At 38.8% G+C, this 26,562-nt stretch overlaps 1 protein-coding gene across 1 annotated transcript; it reads left to right on the top strand.

The window, feature by feature from the left end:
• Positions 1-3,751: 3,751 nt before the first annotated feature.
• SCCPDH (saccharopine dehydrogenase (putative)) lies at positions 3,752-25,409 on the top strand. Its single transcript, XM_075203530.1, has 12 exons — positions 3,752-4,033; positions 4,642-4,751; positions 7,820-7,900; positions 11,152-11,281; positions 13,745-13,794; positions 14,314-14,444; positions 19,089-19,206; positions 19,991-20,110; positions 21,342-21,398; positions 22,188-22,299; positions 22,759-22,840; positions 25,128-25,409. The coding sequence occupies exons 1-12, from the start codon at positions 3,835-3,837 to the stop codon at positions 25,231-25,233; spliced, it is 1,296 nt and encodes a 431-aa protein (XP_075059631.1). The 5' UTR covers positions 3,752-3,834; the 3' UTR covers positions 25,234-25,409.
• Positions 25,410-26,562: the final 1,153 nt, after the last annotated feature.

The raw sequence follows: 26,562 nt of genomic DNA, 5'->3' as shown, positions 1-26,562 counted from the left end.
CTGTGCCCCTTCATCATCACCATGCTGTGCCTCCTTATGATCACACTGTGCCCCTTCATCACAACTACGCTGTGCCCCCTTATGATCACACTGCACCATCCATGCTGCTTTTTCCCCCTTCCTTATCACACTGTGCCTTCCCCCTTCTTTATCACACTGTGCCTCTCTCTCCCCCCTTTCTTTATCACACTGTGCCTCTACCCCCTTCTTTATCACACTGTGCCTCTATCCCCCTCTTCTTTATCACACTGTGCCTCTCTCTCCCCCCTTCTTCATCACTCTGTGCCTCTCCCCCCTTCTTTATCACACTGTGCCTCCCCCTTCTTTATCACACTGTGCCTCTCCCCCACCTTCTTTATCACACTGTGCCTCTCCGCCCCCTATCTTTATCACACTGTGCCTCTCTTCCCCCTTCTTCATCTCACTGTGCCTCTTTCCCCCTTCTTTATCACACTGTGCCTCTCTCTCCCCCCTTTCTTTATCACACTGTACCTCTCCCCCCTTCTTTATCACACTGTGCCTCTATCCCCCTCTTCTTTATCACACTGTGCCTCTCTCTCCCCCCTTCTTCATCACTCTGTGCCTCTCCCCCCTTCTTTATCACACTGTGCCTCTCCCCCACCTTCTTTATCACACTGTGCCTCTCCGCCCCCTATCTTTATCACACTGTGCCTCTCTTCCCCCTTCTTCATCTCACTGTGCCTCTCTCCCCCTTCTTTATCACACTGTGCCTCTCACCCCCTTCTCTATCACACTGTGCCTCTCTCCCCCCTTCTTTATCACACTGTGCCTCTCCCCTCTCTTCTCTATCACTCTGTGCCCCTCTCCCCCTCCCTTCTTTATCACTCTGTGCCTCTCCCCCCCTTCTTTATCACACTGTCCCTTTCTGCTTTCCTCCCCTTGCCTCTCCGCTCCTTTACTTACTTTTTGTTAGCTTCTTTCTTCTGTCTTCTCTCTTTTTTGTTCTTGCTGGGTCCTCTCTGCGCTGCTCCTCACTGAATGTCAGGCGTGACTTGATGACGTCACGCCCGACATTCAGTGTGAACGGAGCAGAGAGGAGGGACGCTGGTGCCGCAATCACGTGAGTATGTTACTTTTTTTTTTTAACTATCCAGCTCCCCCCATCAACGAACAAACCCCCACCCCAACCACCCACGGCGGGGGGGGAAAAAAAGACAAAAGAGATAAAAAATTGCTATTGAATTTTTTTCAATTTTTTTTTAAAAAAATTCAACAGGGAGGGCCTGGGTAAATAATACCTGCCCCCCCCCCCCCTCCCTCTCGGTGGCCATGTTGAGATACAACTCAACCCTAATCCTTGTCCAAATTTAAAATAGTAAACAAAAAACTTAAATATTTTGGAATCCTTATCCCATCATTTCTTTGCAGTTTATACAAATTCAATTACTCACACATAATATAATCTATGTTTGGCTTTTGTTTTGTTATCCCTCCTGTATTTTTATTGAAAATGTAATAAAATATATAAAAAAAGTGAATCCATTGTTTAAAAACCTCTGAGCTTTTCCCATTCATCTTTTTCTTTTTTCACAAGCCCCAGAGCACCCAAGCAGCATTAATTGGTAAATTATCACATAATCAGAGATTGGAAGTCTTTAATTAAGTTGTTAATTTATTTAACATTATGATTATGCTTCATATTGAAAGCTTTCACTGTAATGATATTAATGAAATAGTAGTAAGCATTTAATCTTGAGCACAATCAAAGTGGTCACAAATGAATAATCACTTAATGAAATACTTCAAATTCTTTATTGACATTAGAAAAGAGACACTGCTGGGGTGCTCTCGAGACATGGGGGGAAATTAGGATAATTTGGAATTCATCTAACAACTCCAGAAGAGGGGCCAAATTTCAGACTATTCTACAACTAGCCTGTTTAGCTCGTACTAGAATACTCAATAGACGGAGCTTTTCACTTTCATTTCAATACGCCCACTCACTTCAAGGAGTTTTTTAATGCACTTATGGAAACAACATTTAAATGCATGGACCCATTCATTTCATTGCTTGTACATGCATAAAAGTGAGTTTTCTCCATCTCACTCATTTTGAAATCAGTGAATTTATTCTTAGCAATTTCCGAGATCGATTTACTAATACCACTTTCACATTGCCATCCCTGCAATTTCCCGGGTTTTTCAAGCTGGGTTTTTGCCATGTTGCAGAGCATCCCAGCTCAGAGCCCCTATTCACACTGCACCTTGGACATGCTGGGCCACCCTATACTGTCCTTCCCTCCCCTCCAAACACCTTCATTGCCATGCACACTGCACCACGCAGAGCAGCAGAGAATAGACAATGCTTCCCAACTTTCTCAGCCGTGGGACAAAGCTGTCCCAATCGCGAGGGTTGGGAGATATGGTGTGATGTCTGGAGATATTTTTCCATTGAGGGTTGGAAAACTTGTGATTTATAAGTCTACCTGAAAATATCTAAAAAAGATAAATAAAAAAAAAAGTTTTCACTATTTCTACAAACCGGCATTTAGTAGATTACCTCCTGTTTGATATATGAAAACTAGTCAAACAGCATTACTAGAAGCCTAAAAAGATACAGTATTTAAAATGGCAACAATATATATTTTAAGTTTTAGACATACAAATATTTATTATGTAAAGACCTTGTTAGAAATGTCTTCCTACACTCAGGGCCTGATTAAGGGTTCAGGTTTCCCTGAGCTAACTAATATGCTCATAGCGTCCCCTCCCCTTCCATGCCAGGCTAATATGTAGTAGATAAAAACAAACTTGTCCTTAATTCAAAATTCAGCTTCCTGCATCCCCTTCTCCCCTCCATCAATGTTTATGTTCCCATGTTTTGTAAACTCAGTTCCACTTGACACTTTTAAAGGGTCACGGCAATCTTTGTCATTTATTTGTTTTCATTAAAATCAGAACTGTATTGCAGAATGGAAGCATTAACGAGCGCTTCTGAAGGTGGAGGGGGAAGGGACTGTCATGCCTGCGCTGTCGCCATCCTTGTCTTTCCTACTCACTTAAGAGCATACTTGCCAACTCTCCCTTGTTGTCCGGGAGACTCCCGCATTTTGCGAGAGTCTCCCGGACGAGTGTGGCAATCTCGCTGATAGGAAGTGGGAAAAATTCAGTTTAAACGCCGCGATTCACCCGGAATCGCGGCGTTTAGCCCTGCCCCCGCTGTAAAATGACGCGATTTGCGTCATTCCGTCACAGGGCGGGGCCAAAATGACGCGATTTCGCCGCCACGCCCCCTGCACGCCCACGTCCCAGCCGGCATCTCCCGGAAAAAGACAAAGAAATGTTGGCAAGTATGCTTAAGAGTCTAACCAAGGATGACTCATTGTCCTCAGCCTTCACCATGTAAATATGTCCAGATTAAAACCTTACTACATATGTTTTTCATGTTTTCTTTTTACTCTGGAGAACAACGATTATATTACATTTTAAAATGAATGTCAAATTCAGTTTCCAAAAATGTTTGCGTTCCCCCCAAAATGCCTCGCGCCCTAGACTGCAGCCTAGTCAGCCTGTTGGATAATCAGGCCCTGCCTTCACTATAGCTGCAGATTTATTTTAATATGTCTATTACAATCAATTGGTGACATATTTCTGATATCTAATCCAACACGTGCCTATACCCTCCACTCTAGTAATGTTCAGCTTAGATATTTCAATAAAGTTTATTTCGAGAGAAAAAAATCTGACGTGCAGCTTGACAAACTACGCCCCCTTAGCCTGATGTTTACTGGCCACGCCCGTTCTGAGTGGAGTCTGGAACGTCAGTGTAGCTGTTCCTCACTTTACCCTACAACCGCTGTCAGCTCAGTCACCATGGTGACCGGCAGTGCAAACCGCCAGTACCAGATAGTCATTTACGGGGCTTCGGGGTTCACAGGACAGTTCGTGGTGGAGGAGGTGGCACGTGTAGCGGATGGGGTAGATTTCAGGGGCCAAGAGCTCCGATGGGCTATTGCTGGCAGGAGCCAGAAGAAGCTGGAGGAAGTGCTACATAAGGCCGCGAATAATCTGGGTGAGAGACGCTATAGGCATTGCGCCCATTCCAGCTATTGTTTAAATTCCATAACTGTGAACTAACCTCATCATTGGGGGTAGTAGGTACTGCATGCAAAACGTAGCAATACAATGTTTGGTCAGCTTTGTGTCTAGGCTCGTCATTAAGATGACTGCATGCGTGATTGTAAAATATGCCTGCGTAGGTTATAACTTTAGTTGAATAGCTAACACAAAACTACTCTAGCATCCAGTTTGTGTAGCCTTAATATACATATCTTATTTAAATGCTAAAATATTGATTAAAGATTGTGGAAACATTTTGTTTGAATCTTAAATCTGTGTATGTATTTTGTTTACATACCCATGGTTTTTAATCCATAACTGAAAATAATGTTCATAGGTCTGTACGGACATAATTAACCCATTTATTAGCAACCCAGTGCATATATTTCTTTGTGCATTACAGTGCACCCTGCGTTAGAAATGTAAATTCTATTTGTATACTATGGATGAATTGCTGTTTATAAAATATTTATTGTATATTGTTTTAATCTATTTAAACTAAGTCTTACATTTAGTACCAGGCACTGCTGCTGATTTTTTTTTTTTCCTTTCAATTGTTAGCTAGGCCACAGCTGAAGTCCGTTGACATTATAATCTGTGACATTAATGATCCCCCCGCCCTGGCTGATATGTGTAAGAAAGCTTCTGTTGTTCTCGACTGTGTGGGACCAGTAAGTATTGTACAGCTGCACAAACCAAGAAAATCTTTGCACATTTATTGGCTTGTACAAAATAGCATGAATTTACCTAGGTCTGTTTTGATCTAATATTCTCTATGGCCTAAACTATGGTTGTTTTTAAGTATAACACAGTGGAGTTCAATAAGTTTAACAATGCAAAAAGGCGTGTCAATCAATATACCTTAGTCATGCTTACATTTATTGAAAGACAGGTGGGTGTCATGGTGGAAAGTGTTTCTGGGTGGTGCTTCTCATCCTTATGTCAGGTGCAATGAGGACACACCCCAAAACATTGTCTGTCCCGGTACCTCGATAGATTAGCTTTTGAAATACATGCCTTATTGAGGTGTTGCCGGACAAGTCATTTTTATTGAATGTCAAGTTGGCAGGTACAGGAACCCTATAATGTCGACAAAGAGCAACACCACTCCATATTGTGAGCGACTTAAGGAGACAGACACCAACCTGTTTATACATTTAAACAACCGGTACATTCATTTAAAGATTAGTGCAAAAATGTAATTCTATCTGATCTGGCAGGGCCCTCAATGTTTGCCATTGTTTAACGATGCTATTCTTTCTCCTGCTGACAGCTTACACACTTCCTGCATGGCAAAAAAAAAAAAGACTTCCCTGGCAACAGTCAGTGGGTAAAGTTTGCCATGATTTGGGATGCTGTACTAGCTCTTGCCAAGACAGTCTTTTTTTTTTTTTTTTTTTAAATATATTTTTATTAAGATTTTTGTCAAAAGATAAACGGTACAGTATTTGTTATGTTCAAACAATTCATAACAATATTAACAACAAGAGTTTGCAAAACAGGTGAGGCATAGAACTCGGGGCCACCACAAACGTAATGGTCCGTAGGATTAGTAGTATGAAGATAAACGAGAGTCGACAGAGATACGGTTATGAGATATCCGGAGTACCATGAGGGGAAACTGGAGAGGGGGAAAGGGAGAGGAAATAGAGGAAGTGGAACATGGAGGGGAGACAGTTTGGGGGGGAGGAGGGAATGTTAGTAAGGGGAAGAGCAAAGAAGAAGGAGGAAGGGGAAGGAGAACCTAGCTAGACTCGGCGCCGACAATAACTAAGGTAACGTTGTTTTCATTCTTTAAGAAGGGGAAGGTGTAGCAGAGAAGTAATCTTGCCACCTGTGCCATGTGGAGAGAAATTTGTAAGGGCGATCATTAGCTACACTAGTCATGTGCTCTAGGTTGTGTATTTGCCAAACACTTTGAATTAGTTCTGAAACAGAAGGGCTCTCTGATTGTTTCCATTTCTTGGCTATTAAGCATCTGGCTGCAGTCAGGATATGGGCCGGGAGTAACCACATAATTTTGTGGATGTCAGGGGGTAGTCGAGGGAGGAGAAAGTATGAAAGATGGAATGGAGATCTTAGATTAGACACTTTAGCCAAGACAGTCTTTTATTGTACAGGCAGTGTGTTGCCTATGGACAACACTCTGCCGGCCAGGAGGAACAGAGTGTCGCTGTACATTGATGGATTTGGGGGGTCTGTTAGATTGGGTGGAACACTGAACCCCAAGTAATATGCCAAACTATTTTTCTTTTTTTTTTATTAATTCTGAATATTTCTTATTTTGAAGAGTCTGGGAGATATTTCCCTACAATACTATTGTAGTGTAATACCTACCAAGGACTCTATTGTTTTTAATAACTTTGCCCTTAAGTAAACTGTTCACTGTAGTCTAATTTTTAAGAGATCAATGCAGCAGCTCGTATATCAAGGATCTCTCGTGGTGGAAAATGGGAGGATTTTTCCCTAAAGATCATGTAATGTTGCCCCGAGAAACAAATACAAAATAAAATTCAATTTTTTTTATTTTTTTTTTGTTCTAGAGTAGCTGATATTGCACCCCCTGTTCCGGGCTTCAGCCTAATATTTTAGTAATATGTAACTGGGCAAAGTAACAGTATTGTGGCTGTGAGATAGACACTACAACATTTGACCCACTGCAGAAATGAGATTTGTAAAGTTGCTTCATTTTATTATCTATTCATGGACATGTAATCAGTTGTTCAGAGATTATGTACATTTCTTTGAGGGTAAAGTTCCTGTAGTTATCTTGATCATATGTTGCAATTATTGTTTAGACATAATTTAGTCCTATGTGATACTAGAGCCATTGTTATGTAATATGCACCAAAATTAATTTTCAACAGGATTAATGTGATTAGTTTTACACACGCACTAGATATTCTTTAGAGTTTAGATGCATCAAAAAGTGGTCTGTGTTGTACCTTACTAATCTTGTCTGTGTATGTCTGACAGGGTATGTGTCATACACACATAATACCACATTGGTGTGTTTCATACCCCAAACAAATGTGTACTAGACATAAATGACCCTTCTCTTTCAGCCAAGAGGGCCATAGACACCCCCCTACAAGTGGCAAGTAGTCTCCTTTCTGAACTACTAGTAAAGCTGACTCTGGTGCCCAACATAGTCTTGTGGTCTTCCCTACTTAATGGTTTATGTCAAACTTTTTTTCACACAACTGTGACCTTTAAAGAACAAATATCATGATGTTGAAATGAAACATAGAATTCTATAGTTTAAACATTTCATTGTTGGAATAAGTAACACATTTGTGGTTTCCTCCCCCCCTCCTCATATTCCCACACTGAACATAATTCTACTGGCACGTTATACCAGTCATTTTGTGGACTTTCATATTTTTTCTTCTTCCTCTTATTAGTCAAACATGTTATTTAATTCTTAATAATGTTATATTGCTCTGTTCACTTTAGAAATAGAAATCTTTTGCTGACATCTTTCCCCTCCTTTTCATATGATGCCTGTGAAGTAAGCCATAATAATAACTCAACAAGGGAGGGAGAATGATGAAAAAATAAACATCCTCTGAATAGAAGTCTAGTATGATGTATAGACCTATAGGCTATTCCAGAGTTATTAAATAAAACATTTTTATTATATAATAAGAGATGTATAATCTGCGTGTGGTTTTGCATGCTTTCTACACATGTTATTTATAAAAACAACATAAACATACCTATTGTTTGTGGTTTTTAGTACAGGTTTTATGGTGAACCCGTGGTGAAGGCTTGTGTTGAAAATGGAGCACACTTTGTTGACATCAGTGGAGAACCCCAAGTAAGTTTGACAAGTGCCTTCAAGTAGGCATAGCATCTCATGTGGTCACAGGTGGAAGCCTTTCCAGTTACTAAGTGCTTTTCACCTTATTCAGCTGTCTTTTTAGTAACAAAAATTAAATATAAATAAATTATAGTTTTCTCTTACTCTATTAGGATACTCAAATGGATTAATCCTCCCTTCCATGTTAGTATAGGGTAGGAAAGAAAACACCCCTATATATAGTATATAGGGCCACAAGTCCCTCCTTCCTGGTTTTCTCCCAGCTGTGACATATCTCAAATACATATATAAGTAATAGAACAACTTGGGGATGGATAGTATGCTGCCCTATAGGAGTCAAGGAAACCCTATTATTCGATAAATGATCCCTCATTTACTCTACCGCCTCCATGTCAACATACGTAATTTGATAGTACCAAAGCAATTCAATCACTAGGGTGGCTACATTTACTGCCTTAAAAGCACATTAAGGGGCATATTCAATTGTTAGTGAGTTTTGAAGTTCGAGCGCGTTAAGTCATCTTTTTGCTATTTTTCCTTATATTTGAGCGCGGAAACTTCTCCCGCAATTCTAATCTTTTTTTTTTTTTTTTTTTTTTTTTTTTTTTTACCGAAACGGTGTTATCGCGCTCCAACCGTTTGTCAATGTTAAAGTATAGGCTGAATGCGAACCCTCAGCGGAAAAAGCTATTCAATTGTTTTTTAACGCTGAGTGGGAAACAGGCAAATCTGCTGTTTCATCCCGCACCTCCTTGGTCTGCTCAAAGACAATTTTTTTTTTATTAAGTTAAGAAAAATATACATTAAACTGAAAAAATAGGTGTAAAAGTTCATAAAAATAACCTAAAAACTGAGAAGTACTTAAAAAGTGTAGTATTTAATAATTTTTAGAAAGTTCCCCCTTTAGAAAAAAACATTAGTGGTGCATGTATTTAAACTTTTTTATATCATTTTTTTAAGGGTGGGGGGGGGGGGGTGGTTGTGCCTGACCTCAGTCAGCTCTCGGTGAAAAGTAGCATGTTGTTGTTGTTTTTTTAAAACCAAAATCGTTTGCTCCCCACTCTATTTAGTCTTAGCCCTAGTGCTGGCAGGCTATTGATGTGTGAGTTAAAATCTTTGAAAAATTTTGCATAGGGTTCCCCCTATTTTCATTGAACCAGCACTAGGCAAACCCGCCGGGTTGATAGGCACTACAGCAGAGGGGGGAAACGCAGTTTGGGTCCCACGGCCATAATGACTAAACACCCACAGACTGTTCAGCGCTGGCCTGGATTCCCTAGGGAGTGGGGTCCGCTGAAAAATGTAAGGGGGACACCTAGCCCAGTGCCGATAGCACTAGGGCTCTTCCTACTACACCTGGGCTGTGGGTAATAGGGTAATAAATGGGGATTTTGTATGAAAAAAAAATAAAAATTGGACTTGTGGAACTACATGTCCCAGCCAGACATGTTGGCCTAAATAGTGTGGGCATGCTGCTACTTGTCTAACTACAAGCACCAGCGTACCCATGGCACCCAGGGCATGTTTGCACTTGTAGTAGAACCACAAGTCCCAACATGCTCTTACACCCACGGCTGGCTGTGATCTGTAGTTCCACAAAGCAAAATGTTAAATAAAAGCACAACACCCTCATTCCAACCACAAATCTTTATTAAAATTAATAAAACCCCAAGAAATGCAGTACACACCCTCATGTACACCATAGATTTTTATTGGAAAAAAACCCAAAATACTCAGCATGGATGAAATCCTCAGTTTTATGATGCTTTACTTACACACACTCATTTACGCAAAGTCCCAAAAATTATTTGTACCTTCGAAGAAATGTCCGGCTTGCCCACTGTCCCACAAATATTTGTACCTTACAAATGTCCATGCTTGGCCAGTGTTCAAGAAATGTTTGTAAATGGCAAAAAATGTACCTCCTTGTAAAATCTTTAAATCTGCTGTCCGGGGGGGCCATTGTTGCTTGCAGTGCTGGGGCCCTTGATTGCAGTGTGGGGGCCCATTCTCTTGAGCAGTGCTGGGGCCCTTCTTGATTGCAGTGTGGGGGCCCATTCTCTTGAGCAGTGCTGGGGCCCTTCTTGATTGCAGTGTGGGGGCCCATTCTCTTGTGCAGTGCTGGGGCCATTCTTGATTGAATTAATTTGCATTAAATTTTTATACTAAAATGACTGCCTTAACCACTCCTCATTTCAAACTCGCTAGGACCAATAATAGAGCGCGAGGGGGTGGATGCAATATTAACAATTGAATTGAGCGTTTTTTTTTAAAAAAACGAGCGCAGGTTTTTTTTTTCGAGCGCGGGGTTTTCACCTGTCTCGCTAACAATTGAATATGCCCCTAAGGGTTTAAAAAAATAAAATTTTAACCGAATGGTTCTCTGATTGTAAATGAAAGGACTGCAAGGGTTTCTACTTTTGTCCCTTTAGTTCCATATATAATATATATAATCTGCACTAAGCACCTTTCTACCAAACACATTCCCGTCCTGACTCATGTGGATGGTTGGATTAACCCATTGGAGAACATTGCAGTGGAGGAGTCAGTGAAACCCAATTACCAAGTAAACAATCCCTCATTTATATGCATTATTTTACAAAGCCAGCTGTGTGAAATCATTGTCTGAAAAGGCAGTTACTAAATAATAAATAGTAATCTCATAAAATATCTTTGCCTAAATGTGCCTAGTGCATAATTTTTCATAGTGAATATGGTAGACTTAGTTTTATTATAATATACTGGAGGATGCCAAAGGAAAAATAAAACTTGGCATCATCATGAACTGCTTTGGGCCGCACATGCAGTGGTCCCAGCACATTCCCAGTTAGCACTGGGGCTTGTAGCGACATGATAAAGGGCGCAGGAGGTGGGGTTGACCTAGCAATCTACTACGGCCTCTTTTGTGGGGAGCGATTTTTACAGACACTGCAAATTATGGGGGTCCTAGAGGAGGTAACTCCACAGGTCAGGGGGACCATGTATGTGGATGTTACTTTTAGGATAATTCCACCTTTTTGGCTTCAAATTTTTAAAAGACAAATATTAAATTATTGTAAAAAAATGTACATATACTCTACTTGATGGTTAATAAATAACATACTGTACTTGGTGGGTTACTGCACTGTCCATAATCTAGATTATCACTCATATGATCTAGTAATGAAATGCATTTGTATATCATTTGCTCTCACAATACTTTTCTCCATAATATCAGAGGTTGAAGTACTATTTACTCTTATCTACAGTACCTTGAATCAATGATCCTGAAGTATGACAGCGAGGCAGCAGAGAAAGGGGTGTATATTGTTGGCACCTGTGGCTTTGACTCCATTCCAGCTGATTTAGGGGTTCTATTTACCAGACACAGCATGCAAGGTATATTTATTATCATTTATGGGTCTTACAAAATATGCTTTTTATTTTATAAATGTCTGTGTTTTGCTCAATGCTGATTACACAGTTGCAGTTTCTCATAAGATCTTAAATAACAGATCCTGTAATGAATTTAATATTTGCTTCATACCCTAAAACATTTTGTCAAATCCTACTTGGGCCCCTTTGCTGCTAAGGACAAGTTGGACTCTTCAGTGAAGGCACAGCTGCTGGGGAAAAGTCCTACTGGCTATCACAGGGAGGGTGAATGAATGACCTCTGCCACGACTGTGGACACGTGATTCTATTGCACACACATGTTTATAAGGGATCCTCTTTTGTTTACTTTATGGTTAGGGCATAGACATAATTGTTATATATAAAGATATTTTCCATACATTTTCTTGGAGGCTTAAGAAAGTAAATTTTTTATTTTTTTATTTTTTTTTATACTTTAACCACATTCTAGTCTAAAAAGCATTAGTGCAGCTATATTCTGTAATGTTACATTGTGTGCGGGGATTGCATCAGCTTAATAAGTTTTAAATGAACAATGTGCTTCCTTTTCTTATTAAATCAAGTTTGTTTTTATTGAGTCTTACAAAAATATAAACCAAAATCTGATCTGAAAGAGACTAAAGATCACTATAGGAAAATAATACCCCCAAAAAATCACAATACTTTGTGCACAATATAAAATACAAGTGGCATAACATCAGTATACAGATAGTGCATCATACAATTACATTTCATTTGTCTCATATTGGTACGTAAATTTTCAACATGTATTTTGTAAACCAATATTCAAGTATTTACCATGCTAGTTGACCAATTTTTGCAGATTGTAATATAGCAAATTTCAACAATGTGCTTCCTTTTTATCACCGTTGTCTATAAATGAAGTGTATTATTGTTTTTGTGGAAGACACAATTTATATTACAATTTTACCTGTGGGGATATCAGGATAGTGGGAGACGTCTTACATGCAGATCAATGTATTCCACTATCAATGCTACTGGAGAAATTTAACTTTATTAATGTTAGCCCGTTTACTTAACTCCAAATGAGGCACTATTTTGACTCCGTTCCTAAACCTGATATAACAAGATCTTTAACTCCCCTGAAATCCTTATGTGTGCACTCGCCTTTGCAAAGGGGGATTATTTCCACACTATATATTCTTACCTCTTCCAAGCAAACAAACACCCCCCCCCCCCCCCATACATGAGCTCAGGTGGGATGCTGACTTGGTCAGACCACCAGATGAGGACACTTGGACAACAATTAGAGAGAGAGTCTCTAGAACATCCATCTCATCCCTTGTTAAAGAAAATACCTACAAAATATATTATTGTTGGTACCTGGTCCCCACCAGGCTGAAAGGAATCTGTCTGATTCCACTTCTGACTTAATGTTGGATGGGTTGTGGGGAACGGGGGTTCTTTCTCCACGTCTGGTGGTCCTGCCCATGAATCGCCTCATTCTGGGATGATGTTGCTGCTCTCATTAATGATGTCACTACCGTCCAGGTCTCCAAATGTCCATGGTCATTTCTCCTCGGCTCCCCTATTTAGGTCCTACATAAACATGCAGACAACCTGTCCACTCAGATCTTCAACGTAGCCAGATGTCTAGTTGTAAAGCATGGGAAAAATCTATATCCTCCCTCTAGACAACAATTACTTAATAAACTTTGGTATCTTTGGGGTGACTGGTTCCTTTATAATGATACTTCAGATACTGCCTGACCACCCTCAGTGTGTCTCGGCCCTCTTCCTGTGATAAATTTTAAGTAGGCTACACACCAGTTGGGCCCAGAGGAGTCCAGGATTCGGTCTCAAACCTCCCCCTACTACTTCCCTCCTTCTCCTTACTACCTCTTCCCTATCCACTTTATGCATCGTCACACTTCTATGTTCTTTTCAAAGGTCTCTCTCCAATTTTGTGCTTCTCTACTAAATATATATGTTTGTATTCAATTACCCCAATCGAGTGTGGTCATCTTTTCTTGCTTGTACTTAAAGGTATCACTTGTACCTGTTCACCTTTTGACCATGTTGGTTGTTTGTATTTTATGTGACGACACTTAATAAATAAATAAATATATATATATATATATATATATAGTATTTTAAGACTATCTATATCCTGTGACTAGCAACAGAGAGGAACGGAAACATATATTCCTTCACCATGACCGTATGGTGCTCTTTTCTCCTGCAACTCTATACTGATAAGTATATTGTGTAATAGTGCTATTGCAATGATTTAGACGTCTTGCACTAGTGATTGTCCTTTCTGACTTTTTCCAGTAAATATCTAAATGCATATTAGTGCAAAGTACTCTTTATATATTACTAACGTTGTTGCCCCATGGAACGGAGTGATGTCTTAATGGATTATTACAAGGAATGCAAAATATTTTTTTTCTCTTTTTTTTTTTTTTTTTTTTTTTTTTTTTATAGGTACATTGACTGCTGTAGAAAGTTTTTTGTCTTTCAAGTCTGGAGAAGAGGTCAGTTTCCACATTTTAAATAATTTAACTGTAGCATTTGTGTTGCAATTATTCTTTAAGCAAAAAGAATGCTGTAAATAAATAAACGTGCACTTTGTCAGTAAAACATATGGATATTCGTTTTTCTGGATCTTACATGATCCCCTAATGTGCTAAGGATGGGTCCCACTCTACATTTCACTGGTTAAAAAAATATCCACTGACTGAAATGAAACGGTACCTTTATTGAAGTATATAAAAAAAAAAATAGCTTGCTTACGTTGGCTATGAAGCATCTTTTCAGGCTGCTGAGTGTCCTTGTATTCATTCCGCAGGAGAATGGCTCCAAAACTTTTATGTTGATTACATTATGCTGTGTTTCGGTATAATGTTGGGTTTTCTGATAACTAATTTTCTTGCATAAAACATGTACGTGTTGAATTTTTGTATGGAGCTGAAGTGGCTCCAAAAACCATAGATTGTCATTTAGTGACATTCACTACAAATACTCATGACTTTGATATTGTTTGTGTTGTACAGGGCACATGCATTCATGATGGAACTTGGCAGTCTGCCATTCATGGAATTGCTGACCAGAGCAATCTGAGGAAACTTAGAAAGCAGTTGGCTCTCAAGCCAGTTCCAGTTGTTGGTCAAAAGTTAAAAAGAAGGTTAGTTTTATGTATGTAACCAAAACTTGTGAAAGACTTCTGGTGTAATACATTGCTATACTCCCCGGTGCATTGTTGTCACAGTTAGGTAGGTTTGTTGGGAAGAATCTCGGAGGAGTTGATAATGCTTCTTGTTTTGTACTTGGAAAGCTTGAAAAAAGATACAGCCCCATAAAGTTTTTCTTGCCATACATTCTAATTGCGCTTATCAAAAGAAAGGAAACCCACAATGCAACATTTGCCACTTTAGCTTCACATGGAGGGGCCGAGCCATAGCTTAAAAAAGAAAATTGCTGCCAACCCTAGCCCTCAATTTTAATCAGACGACCCTAAAATATTCATAAACTGCACCCCCCCCATTCCCTTTGGTGTTGCGCTCTGGGCGGTCACTCCTATCGCACAGCCCTAGTTACAGCCCTGTCAAGGGGGTAGGGACTACCCTCATGATCCTGATAATGGCTGTCATGTACGATAATGTACCATCTGTGTACTGGAAGGACTCCGTTAGTAATAGTTTCGAGAAAGATGTAGACATAATGTTTTTTGTAGTATGAAAGTTAGGTAGAATTCGCTAATAAAACGTTCCCCTTAAAGATTTCTTTAGTTTCTGAACATTAAGAAAAGTAATAATTTTCATAACTAGAACCCTGTCTCGAATCAACTTGGATCAACTTGAGGGTGTAGTAGTGTTGGGTGGAGATCTGAACTGAGACTTGACTCCACAAGTAGACTCTTCCACTGGCGCCCCCAGGACGTCTCTCAAAGATGCTCGTAGGGTTAGAAAGAAGTTTCATGACCACCGGTTGGCCCGCGCTTGGCATATTTTCCACCCTTCCTGTAGGGATTATACCTTTTCCTCACATGCCCATTCCTCATACTCTCGGATTGACTATCTTTTTATTAATCACAAGTTTCTTGATTGGGTTGATGACTCTTGGATAGGGCAAATGACGGACTCCGATCACGCTCTGGTCTATATGACTATCAATATGGCTGCCTCCCCCTCTGACAATGGATGTGGAAGTTTTAACGAGTTACTCTTACAAGATCATTATTGTAATCCAAACTAGAGTCTTCCCTTGATGAATTTATTTCTATAAATGATAATGGCGAGACCTTTAAACTGGTAGTTTGGGAAGCTCACAAATGTTTCATTCGAGGCAAGTGTATACAACTAGGCTCTTTTCTCAAAAAACAGAAGGCGGCTGTCGGGGATGCTCTCCTCTTAGACATTAAAAAATTAGAGACTGATCACAAGCATTCTCTTTCCCCAAGACTTTAGTTGAGTTACAAAATAAACAATCTACTCTAAATAAACTGTTGAAAGATCGAATGAAATTGGCCTGGAGAAAATATAGAAATATTTTTAATGGGGTGATAAACCGGGACGTCTTTTGGCAAGAGCACTGTGAGCCCAAACATCTCTCACTTACATTCATTCGATCCAAGATACTAAGGGAGCCCTGAAGCACACAGACAAAAATATAGCAGGAGCTTTTCGGGATTATTATTCTCATTTATGACATTCGGACCTCTTGTTCAGGGGATGCTGAGGACTCTAGGTTAGAAGAGATAAATAAATATTTAAGGGATATTAGTTTCCCCAGGATCTCACAAGAAACTTGTGATATGCTCGTCTCTCCTTTCACACTTGCGGAACTCTCCGAGGCCATTAAATCTTCCCCATCAAGGAAATGTCCTGGCCCAGATGGCTTTTCGATTTCATACTATAAAGCTTTATGGAAAAACTTGGCCCCATTCTTCTAAATGCTTTTAATGATGTATCTAGTGTAAATGGCTTTTCGCCCCAGTCTTTAGAAGCTCACATCACGGTCATCCCTAAAGAGGGGAAAGATCCTGCATTGTGCCTCAGTTACCACTCGATCTCTTTATTAAACATAGATGTTAAACTGTTTGCCAAATTAATTTCTAATCGGTTAAAAACACTACTACCTAATCTGATTTCTAATGATCAAGTGGGATTTATTCCTGGAAGAGAGGTGAGATATAATGCAACCAAAATTATTGATCTTATACACGCAGTCTCCATTTCCTCGGTTCCCACGGTCCTCCTGTCAACGGATGCTGAAAAAGCATTTCACAGGGTGGATTGGTGTTTCATGAGAGGGATTCTAGGACATATGGGAATTGGTCCCTCCTGTCTAAATAGAATTCTAGCTTTATACAGCTCTCCCTCAGCTAAAGTCAGAATAAACGGTATTTTATCTGATTCCATTTCTATCACTAATGGAACTTGTCAGGGTTGTCCATTATCACTTTTAATTTTTGTTTTATGCATGGAGGCTCTGGCTTGGGCTATTAGGTGTAACCCAGATATTTCGGGCCTACAGATAGGTAAAAAGGGATATTGTTTAGCTCTATTTGCTGACGATCTATTAGCTTTAGTCACCAATGCAGTTATATCTCTCCCTAATTTGATGTCTGAATTTTTAAAGTGTGGCCAACTCTCTAACTTTAGAATTAATTATTCCAAATCAAACGCGCTCAACATTTCTGCTCCAGAACAAATGATTGCAGGTTTCAAGTGGATGTTCCCATTTAAATGGCAAATATCACATATACGCTATTTAGGGGTTTCCATTGCCAAAAATAATGACCATCTTTTCCGCCTGAATTTCTCTCCGTCATTGTCTAAAATCAAAAAAGAATTCGGATCATGGTCCCTTCCGAAGTTTTCTTGTTTTGGCAGAATGAGTATCATAAAAATGAACATATTGCCCAAGGTGTTCTATATTATGCAAGCACTACCGATTCAGATTCCAAAGGTATTTATTGATCTCCAAAAACTAATTAGTAGATTTGCCTGGGGGGGGGAACCCAGATTCAAACATTCTATTTTATATAGACGAAAGCATCAAGGGGGCGTTCAATTGCCAATGTTCCAAAGTTAACTTCAGGCAGTATATTTGAATAGGGCCTTGGCGTGCATTAGAGTGGGGGGACGCTAAGCAATGGGTGGAATTGGAAGGTGATTATAGTGAAAAACATTTGAATGCTCTGCCCTGGTTGTCTAAGATCCCTAAGAAAAAACACCCTACGATTGGGCCCACCCTGATGATGTGGAATAAACTCCGCACTTGGAGTAGTGTGACGGCCTTCCCCTCCCCTTTGACTTCTTTCCTGTCTAATCCAGATATTCCTCTTAACTTGTCCAGAAATTTATTCAACAGATGGTCTAAAGCTGGTATTGTCAGTCTCGGCCAGCTGGTGGTCACTGGGAAACTGATCCTTTCAGGAACTCCAATCTTCATACTCTCTACTCTCAAACGAGTATTAGTGCATCACCTGAAAGTATCTCCATGTCAAGTCAATAGGAGGTTACAGATCTCTGGCTAGGGAACCTTCTCCTTTTGAGGCTTTGTGTTTATCTAAAAATACACCCTCTCCTACCATATCTGGGATTTACAAAATCCTAATGTATGATATATTTTAATCCATCCTATACAGGTCCTATTTCACAAACATCATGGCTCAAGATTGATCAAAATACTCGTAGTTGCTCTTTAAGTGCATCGGTTGTTGAAACACATTATAAACTTCTGACAAGATGGTATAGGTGCCCTTCCACACTGCATAAATTTCACCCTCAGATGTCCTCATTATGTTGGAGATGTAATGAGGCTTTTTGCTCTTTGGTGCATATATGGTGGGAATTTCCACGAATCGCACCCTTTTGGGGCGAAATTATTAGGCTCTCTAAGATCATTGTTGGTCATGAGGTCCCTGAAGATCCGGGTTTTTGGCTTCTGTCTCTTTCTAATACCCCTTCATCTAAATACAAGAAATCACTTTTAAAACATTTAAACAATGCTGCCAGAGCGGTTATTCCTACGCACTTGAGATCCCGATTTCCCCTCCTTCAGTTAAGGATTGGTTTACCAGAGTAAAGTTTTACATGTCAATGGATGATATTTTTTTTTCTGTAAACGACAAATACTCAGATTTCACGGCCAATTGGTTTAGCTGGTTAGAGTTTAAGGAAACAGAAGAATTTAAGACTTTTTTTTTTTTGCACCCCCGCTATGATCAGCTGAAAAAGGGCTACATACATAACAATAACTCTTAACTCCTATATGATGTAATTTAATAAAATAAATAGAGAGAAAGGGGGGGGGAAAAGGGATATATTCACCCTCCTTTTATATTTATATTTTGCCTAGGACTTAGAGGCAGATGCACCTCTCAACCGACTAGATTGGTGATTTGACTGTTGTTCATATTCCCCGTGGGATTATATCAGAGGATGGCCTGAAGAGTTTCTCACACTCTTCCCCTCTTCCTTACCTTCCTTTCCTCATAGTTTACCCTTATTCTTTAGTTTTTTTTCTGTCTTTATCTGTTTCTTGTTGTGTATATTGTGTAAGAAAAAAAAAAAAGAAAGAATAAACATTGAGTTTGTTTGCTTTATTACAATTACCGATGGATAGACTTCTCTTATATAGATCTTGCATATTTTTCGTTGACATATTCTCATTGTACTATATGTAACTCTATGCATATTCACATTGCTTTAATCAGTCTTATGCATTGTTGTACATCCTCTTTCTATTAAATAAAGAATTTATTAAAAAGAAAATAAATACTTAGAGAAGTCCTCTGAAATGCCATACTTTGTGACCCTAGGGGTGCAGTGTTTTACAGTGATGAAATAAAGCAGTATGCCATTCCTTTTCTGGGAGCAGATGCTTCTGTTGTTAAGAGGACCCAGCGCTACCTGTCTGAGAGCCTGCAGGAGACTCCTGTAAGTTTAAGCTTGAAGTACATTTACTTTTAATGAACTACTTTTAGAATGGTAAACACTTGTCTTTAAATATTTATTTAGTCACATCTATCCATTCAGTCTTTCACTTATTAAGATAAAAACCTCTGAATTCTGCTTGATTTCTACTTACATAAATTTCTACATTAAAAAAAATCAAAAAAAAAAATCACCGGAATATTTATATTATCAATTTGTAAAGCGCCAGCATATTTTGCAGTGTTGTACATTGAGGGGGTCATGATGCAAATAAAAATCATGCGTTGACATGAAGCAAATGGTAAAGATAGACTTGCACACATGAGCTCACAATCTAAAAGGTGTATATATTTTTTTTATGTGGAAGATTTTAAGTGAATCTTTTGGTGTGTAGAAATTTATCAGTTTGTTCAGTTAACCAAAAATATAAGATGTTAGACACACTTCAAAGTTCTGTTAATGGAAAGCCAATGTATCAATTGAGGATTTTTTATTTTCCTGTTCTGAATCAAAAATACATCGGGATTTGAAGAAATTTCAATTGTTTTTATGCAGAATATACCCCCAAAAAATGTTTAAAAGCTTTATATTGTTCTAGCAAATAATGTATTTTTTAAAAGTTGATTCTCTAACCTGAAACATTTGTGTCAATGACTCGGCCACTTAATATATTGTAGTGTCAGGATAATGCTTGTTTAAGGCAGTGGTAAGTAGTATTCAGGTTCTGTTTATAATAACCCATGATAAGTTTGCATTCATTAAAGTACCAACTATTTTTTTCCACTAGGTACAATATGCTGCATATGCAGCAGTGGGCGGTATCGCGTCTGTTATCCAACTGATGTTTGCAGGATTCTTCTTCCTGCTTTTCACAAAGTTTAGCTTTGGACGAAAACTTCTGATAAGAGTAAGTATTTTTGTTGGCTTGACAGTGATCACTAAATTAACCAGTATTGCATAGGTTCATAAAAAAAACAATATACCAGCAGACAAACCTTCCAAACAGTGGATAAAGGTTGCATTGTGTTAATTTTTTTTCCTGTTTATTTATATAAAGTTACTAAGAATCGATGAGTATATAAAGATATTTAATGAAGGCCTTTTATGTCTGTGTGAAGAGATCACCATTCAGTGGAGGGACCATTTTTACATATTTAATAGGTTTGTCTCCTGCTAGAGCCCTCATGTTAATCTTATTGAACTGTGTTAATTATTTCACCATATAGCTTGGGGTTGTGGCATAGGGAAAGACCTATATGTGTGTCACAGCATTGGGGGGTTGGCTATGATCTGAGGGCAAATGTATCAAGCTGAGAGTTTTCCGGCAGGTTTGAAAAGTGGAGATGTTGCCTATAGCAACCAATCAGATTCTAGCTATCATTTTGTAGAATGTGCTAAATAAATGATAGCTAGTATCTGATTGGTTTTTCAATCCCGCTGGAAATCTCTCAGCTTGATACATTTACCCCCTGGTCTGGAAAGGACTAATAACATGAGAGAATATGCAAAACTGTATTGTATACATTCCCATGTGCTAGGCAGAGTTGAGCAGAGAATATTTACAGTCCCTTTTGCAGTGTGTTGGGCAGTCTCTGTCTCGGACAAACATGAAAGCATGCTAATGATGTGTACCTGGGAGATTTCCCAACCTAACATATATTTGTGATTGGGCAAGGAGAAGTAAATACTTTATATGTACAAAATTAGTTTTCCTTAAGAGGACCCATCTTTACAGAGCTGTTCAACTTCTGCTTAGGGTAAATAAGTGTTAGTCTGTGACTGTTCAAAAAGCATTTTTTTTTGCCACAGCTGGATTGAAGTCCTTTCTGATGCTTACTGGTAGGGACTGCAGTCATTGCAGTGTTTTCTCTTCACCAATACATAGCTTCAAATTGCAACTGGTTCAGCCAATAGTTGTGAAAACTGAATATATTGATGTTGGGGATCACATTCATACCCCCTGTTAGAGCTTTTTCAGAATGAATTGTTATTTTTAGTGTCCAAAGCAAATATATAAGTTTTTTTGGTGCTTTTTGTAATTTTTTTTTAATTGTATTGATATTACTTTTTCATGAATGTATTGACTACAAAATGGTGATTTACATTGCATTTTTTTTTTTTTTTTTTTTTTTTTACAGTATCCAAAATTCTTTTCATTTGGTTATTTCTCTAGTGAGGGACCAACACAGAAACAGGTAACTTGTCATTTCATTAATTGTTTTTATGCTAAATAACTAATTCTTTTGTTTTCTTAAAGACATTGGGTCTCATTTAAAAATCCCACCAGCTGTGCACCACAAAACATCTTTTTTTTTTTTTTTTTTTTTTTTTTTTTTTTTTTACCTGCAGTTAGATTAGTGCGCCCAGTGAAACATCAAGGTGCAGCCTTACTGTCTGCTCTTGGGAGACGGCTCTGCATACTAGAATTGCACCTTGGTTTTATAGGAAGGCGGAACAGTCTGAAGGGGTGCACTGAGCAAAACTGTCACATCAAAGCCCAATCTCCTGCAAGTTGGGATCAACGCTTTCATTCAATTAAACAATTTTCAGTCCATATGACACCGCTCAATGTAGGCCTAAAAATGCGTTTGTCTGCTGAAGAACAACATGTTGACACAAATTGCACCCATTAAAAATAGTTGTAGAGACCCAAGAAGGTCTGCTTAGAGCTGGTGCAAAATTCAAGTGCTGTTGTGGAATGAAAATGAGCATGCAGCCCTTGGGAAGGCAATAATAATGTGCCCTCTCCACATCTTTATTTTGTTTAAATAGTTTTGCGTCACATATTCAGAACATGTGGCATGATTGTCTAATTCTGGTTAATGAATTTGTAAATTTAATGAGGAAAGCCCGGCTTTGGTACTTCATTGATGGGATTCACTAATTCTGCAGTAATCTGTTTAATGGATAACAATAATAACATGTGAATAAAGAATAACATAAATGGGCTTTAAGTATTTATAATTGAAATGCTGTGTTGACAGATGGATGAATCTTCTTTCACAATGACGTTCTTTGGTGAGGGTTACAGCCAGGACCAAGATCCTCAGCAAGGGAAACCTAATCTAAAAATCTGCACACAGGTTTCAGGACCAGGTAATGTGTTTGTTTATTCCCTGATTAAGTGGAGGATTGTAAGCAATAACTAAAACTACTAGTGTATTAACATCCGATTTTGTATAGACTGATATTATTCTGTATCACGCTTGACTAGCAGGCTATAGAATTTAGCCTGTGGCTTTACAGGATTGATCCTTCTAAGGAACATTAAGGGAAAAAAGCTTCTGCATCATATTGTCATCAATTTTAAATACAATACACAACATATAGTATTACAGTAAAGTATAGAAGTAATTGTGCCTATTTAGCAAGACTAGAAAGTGATTAATTCCTCAGCGATTGTGATATTTATGCAGTGAGACTTTTTCCCTTAAAGTTTTTCAAAGTGGACAAATGTACTGGACTTCTTTAGAGTATCGTAAATCTAAATATCTAAAATGTTTGATTCTTTTTAATGGTGTTTTTTTCTTTTTCCTTTTGCATTGTGTTTCACAGAAGCTGCATATGTAACTACTCCTATAGCAATGGTGCAGGCTGGAGTGACCATTTTAAAGGAACCAGGTTCTCTTCCAAAAAAGTGTGTACAATTTCACAGACATTTAAAGTCTCTTTTACTGTATCGCTCTTTCTCTCTCACGCACTGGCCTTTTTTTTCCCATCTTTTCAGTTTGCATCAGTAACAACAAAAAAACATTTCATTTATGCAAACTTACCTGCTATTAGTTTAGGCACAGACTAATATGGCAGCCTGTACATCCTGTCCAAAATGACAGCTATTGTCCTGTGTGTCTTGTCATCCCTGTTTGTAACCAAATTGGACCATGATCCTGCCACTTTGTGCTTGGGAGCTGTTCAGTTTTATTAAAATATATCGCATTCATACAGCCCATATGCACTCTAGACTTGTATTGTGGTATAGCATCAGATTAAGCCATGTACACTTACAAATACAAGTACAATCGTAATGTTTTTGCTGCCAGTTTTTAAAAAAAGATTGTGTTAAATGTACACTCCATCCAAATACTAATACTTCCTCCTCCCCCTTCCTGCCATTACAGTTGTGTACAGACATTGCACATAACTTGCCCGTCTGTGTGGAAGCCATTGGATTGGTTTTCATGCACCGAACATGCATCTCTAATTACTGTAATGTGTTCTGTTTCATACCACACTATAGTGTAAACCCAGCATTCATGTGCTATCAAATGTAGACAGTTATGATGTATTAGGGGAGCTATATGGAAATGTTGCTCCTCGCACCCAACCCTTTCAAACCAGGTAATTAAAGCATGTGCAGTGTTCAGCTCAGAATTTACCTAAACAACTGTTGGTATTTTATTATTTTGTCTCAAGTACCCATTTAATAATAATCATTATCTATTTATATAGTCCCACTAATTCTTGAGCGTTATTTAGAGAAGTCACTCACATCAGTCCCTCCTCATTGGAGCTTACAGTCTAAACACACACACGTTTTGAGAACAACACAAATATTGGTTTTCACAAAGTTTGATGCTTCAGTGTTTTTAGACCTTTTTGTCAGATGTTGCTATGGTATACTGGAGTAAAAATACAAGCATTTCATAAGTGTCAAAGGCTTTTTTTGACAATTACATTAAGTTTATGCAAAGAGTCAATATTTGCAGTGTTGACCCTTCTTTTGGGACCTCTGCAATTTGCCCTAGCATGCTGTCTATCAACTTCTGGGCCATATTCTGACTGCCCTATTTTGCCTAATCAATGCTTGGAGTTTGTCAGAATTTGTGGGTTTTTGTTTGTCCATCTGCCTCTTGAGGATTGACCACAAGTTCTTAATGGGATTAAGGTCTGGGGAGTTTCCTGGCCATGGACCCAAAATTTCGATGTTTTGATCCCCGAGCCATTTAGTTATCACTTTTGCCTTGTGGAAAGTTCCTCCATCATGCTGGAAAAGGCATTGTTCGTTACCAAACTGTTCTTGGATGGTTGGGAGAAGTTGCTCTTGGAGGATGCTTTGGTATCATTCTTTATTCATGGCTGTGTTCTTAGGCAAAATTGTGAGTGAGCCCACTCCTTTGGCTGAGAAGCAACCCCACAAATGAATGGTCTCAGGATGCTTTACTGTTGGCATAACACAGGACTGATGGTAGAGCTCACCCTTCCTTCTCCGGACAAGTGTTTTTACAGATGCCCCAAACAATCTGAAAGGGCATTCATTGACTTTACCCCAGTCCTCAGCAGTCCAATCACTGTACCTGTTGCAGAATATCAGTCTGTCCCTGATGTTTTTCCTGGAGAGAAGTGGCTTCTTTGCTGGCCTTCTTGGCACCAGGCCCTCCTCCAAAAGTCTCACTGTGCGTGTAGATGCACTCACACTTGCGTGTTGCCATTCCTGAGCAAGCTCTGCACTGGTGGTGCTCCGATCCCGCAGGTGAATCAACTTTAGGTTACTTTTCTGGAGCTTGCTGGACGATCTGGGGCTCCCTGAATCCCAAGAACGAACAACGTGATCTGCAGCCTTGTAAATGTCAACACTCACCTGTGTTAATGAGAGAATCACTGACCTGATGTCAGCTGGTCCTTTTGTGGCAGGGCTGAGATGCAGTGGAAATGTTGTTTTTGGGATAAAGTTCATTGACCTGGCAAATAGGGACTTTGAAATTAATTGCAATTCATCACTCTTCATGACATTCTGGAGTATATGCAAATTGCCATCATAAAATTTGAGGCAGCAAACGTGAAAAATATTTGTGTCATTCTCCAAACTTTTGGCCATGATTGTACAGTGAGAGAGACTAAGGTCAATTTAATAGCTTCCAGGAAATGCTTGGTATTACTGCAGTATAATGTCTATGCTACATTATTTTAACAATTTTGTTTTCCAGAGGTGGAGTTTACAGCCCCGGGGCAGTCTTTTCCAAAACAAAACTGGTTGAAAGACTTGATAAAGCTGGCATCCATTTTTCGGTCATTAGCAAGACAGAGGCCTGAGTTATGTATTGCACTGTATTACCTGCATGACTAGTTAAAACAATAAGAAATTTAGCACACCGATAACTCATGACATTCTTTACTTTTCATTTGAAATCTAACTGCATTCATAAACAGTAAAACTTCTGTTAGAATGTACATATGTTTTTCCAATAAACAACTTACCTAGATTAAAATTAATATTTGTTTGGAATAAATTCAGATGTGTGTTTTCTGTCCAGTTGGTTCAACCTCACTGCTTACGTATTTCAGTTATTGTAATTTGTGTCGTATTTCTATGTGTAAAATTTGGCTTTGACAATATCATTATTGATTGCATATTCACACTTTTTTTTTTTTTTTGCATTTTTGTTCTACTTTAATAAGTCTGGTAAAGGACCTTAAATTAGACACAAATACACACATGCCAATAACGGTCACCACCAGCACTTATTGTACTTGTTCCTAGGTGGAGGTATAAGCAAGGATCTCTCCCTCTCTCTATTCCCCCTCTCTTTTCCCCTCTTTCTCTCCCTCTCGGGTTTGCTGAAACATTCATAGGCAATAATTGTCATGGTCTTCTGTCCTGTATCTTCGTCCATAGACAAGCACATGGCCGCTATCACCTGTTGGCACCCTCCTAAATCAGGCACTAAAAGCTAACCTTTCCCAGATATTGAGACACATTTGTTGTAAATACAGGCTCTACTGTTATTATACATTGTAATATCTTGCTTCTGTATGTTCATAGAAGTCTTAGGCACACAAGTGCTTGATAAATGACCCTATGTCTGTTTTAGAATTAAATTAATGTGGAATAGGCTTGCAATTGGCCCCAAAGATCCATGAGAAAAACAGCTATTATGGAGTGAGTCCCATTATTGTAAATCTAATTTTTACTGCAAGTAACATCTTGTCTTTTTTTCTTAACAATGGCTGCTACATCATTTTTCAGTTTGCAGATACAAGATTCAAGTTGTTGCCAAAAGTCTTTGAACATTTGTGACTGCTTCTCTGTAAAAAGCCGCAGAAGATAAACATTCTCTTCCTCCTAGAAAAACAAAAATAGGCCTGTATCAACAGAGACAGAACTTAGAATGTCACATGGCTAAAAACAAAAAGGCATTCGTAAGATAATGATGTTTGGTATTTTAATGAAGAGTATTGTGTAGTTCTTATACACTCAATTACAGTGTGTTGGCTTCACACTGGGTCACGTGAGGGAGAGTACACTGTCCTCACTCAGTGGATGCTTGCTCATGAGAGTCGATGGGAGGTCCCCTTTTTTTTTTGTATAGTGATGAGACTAAGGGCTGACCCTCATGTCTATAATGCTGTATTATATTAATA

Source organism: Mixophyes fleayi, chromosome 3 (genome assembly GCF_038048845.1).
Source record: "Mixophyes fleayi isolate aMixFle1 chromosome 3, aMixFle1.hap1, whole genome shotgun sequence".
NCBI lineage: Eukaryota > Metazoa > Chordata > Amphibia > Anura > Limnodynastidae > Mixophyes > Mixophyes fleayi.
The sequence above is the reverse complement of the archived record's forward strand: the minus strand, read 5'-3'. Positions and strand labels throughout refer to the sequence as shown.

Bases quoted from the DNA above. Each gene is read 5' to 3' on its own strand.
- SCCPDH (XM_075203530.1), top strand. From the start codon at position 3,835: ATGGTGACCGGCAGTGCAAACCGCCAGTACCAGATAGTCATTTACGGG. The intron at 13,795-14,313 runs GTCAGTTTCCAC...TGTGTTGTACAG, and splicing joins CTTTCAAGTCTGGAGAAGAG to GGCACATGCATTCATGATGG. The intron at 22,300-22,758 runs GTAATGTGTTTG...TGTGTTTCACAG, and splicing joins CACACAGGTTTCAGGACCAG to AAGCTGCATATGTAACTACT.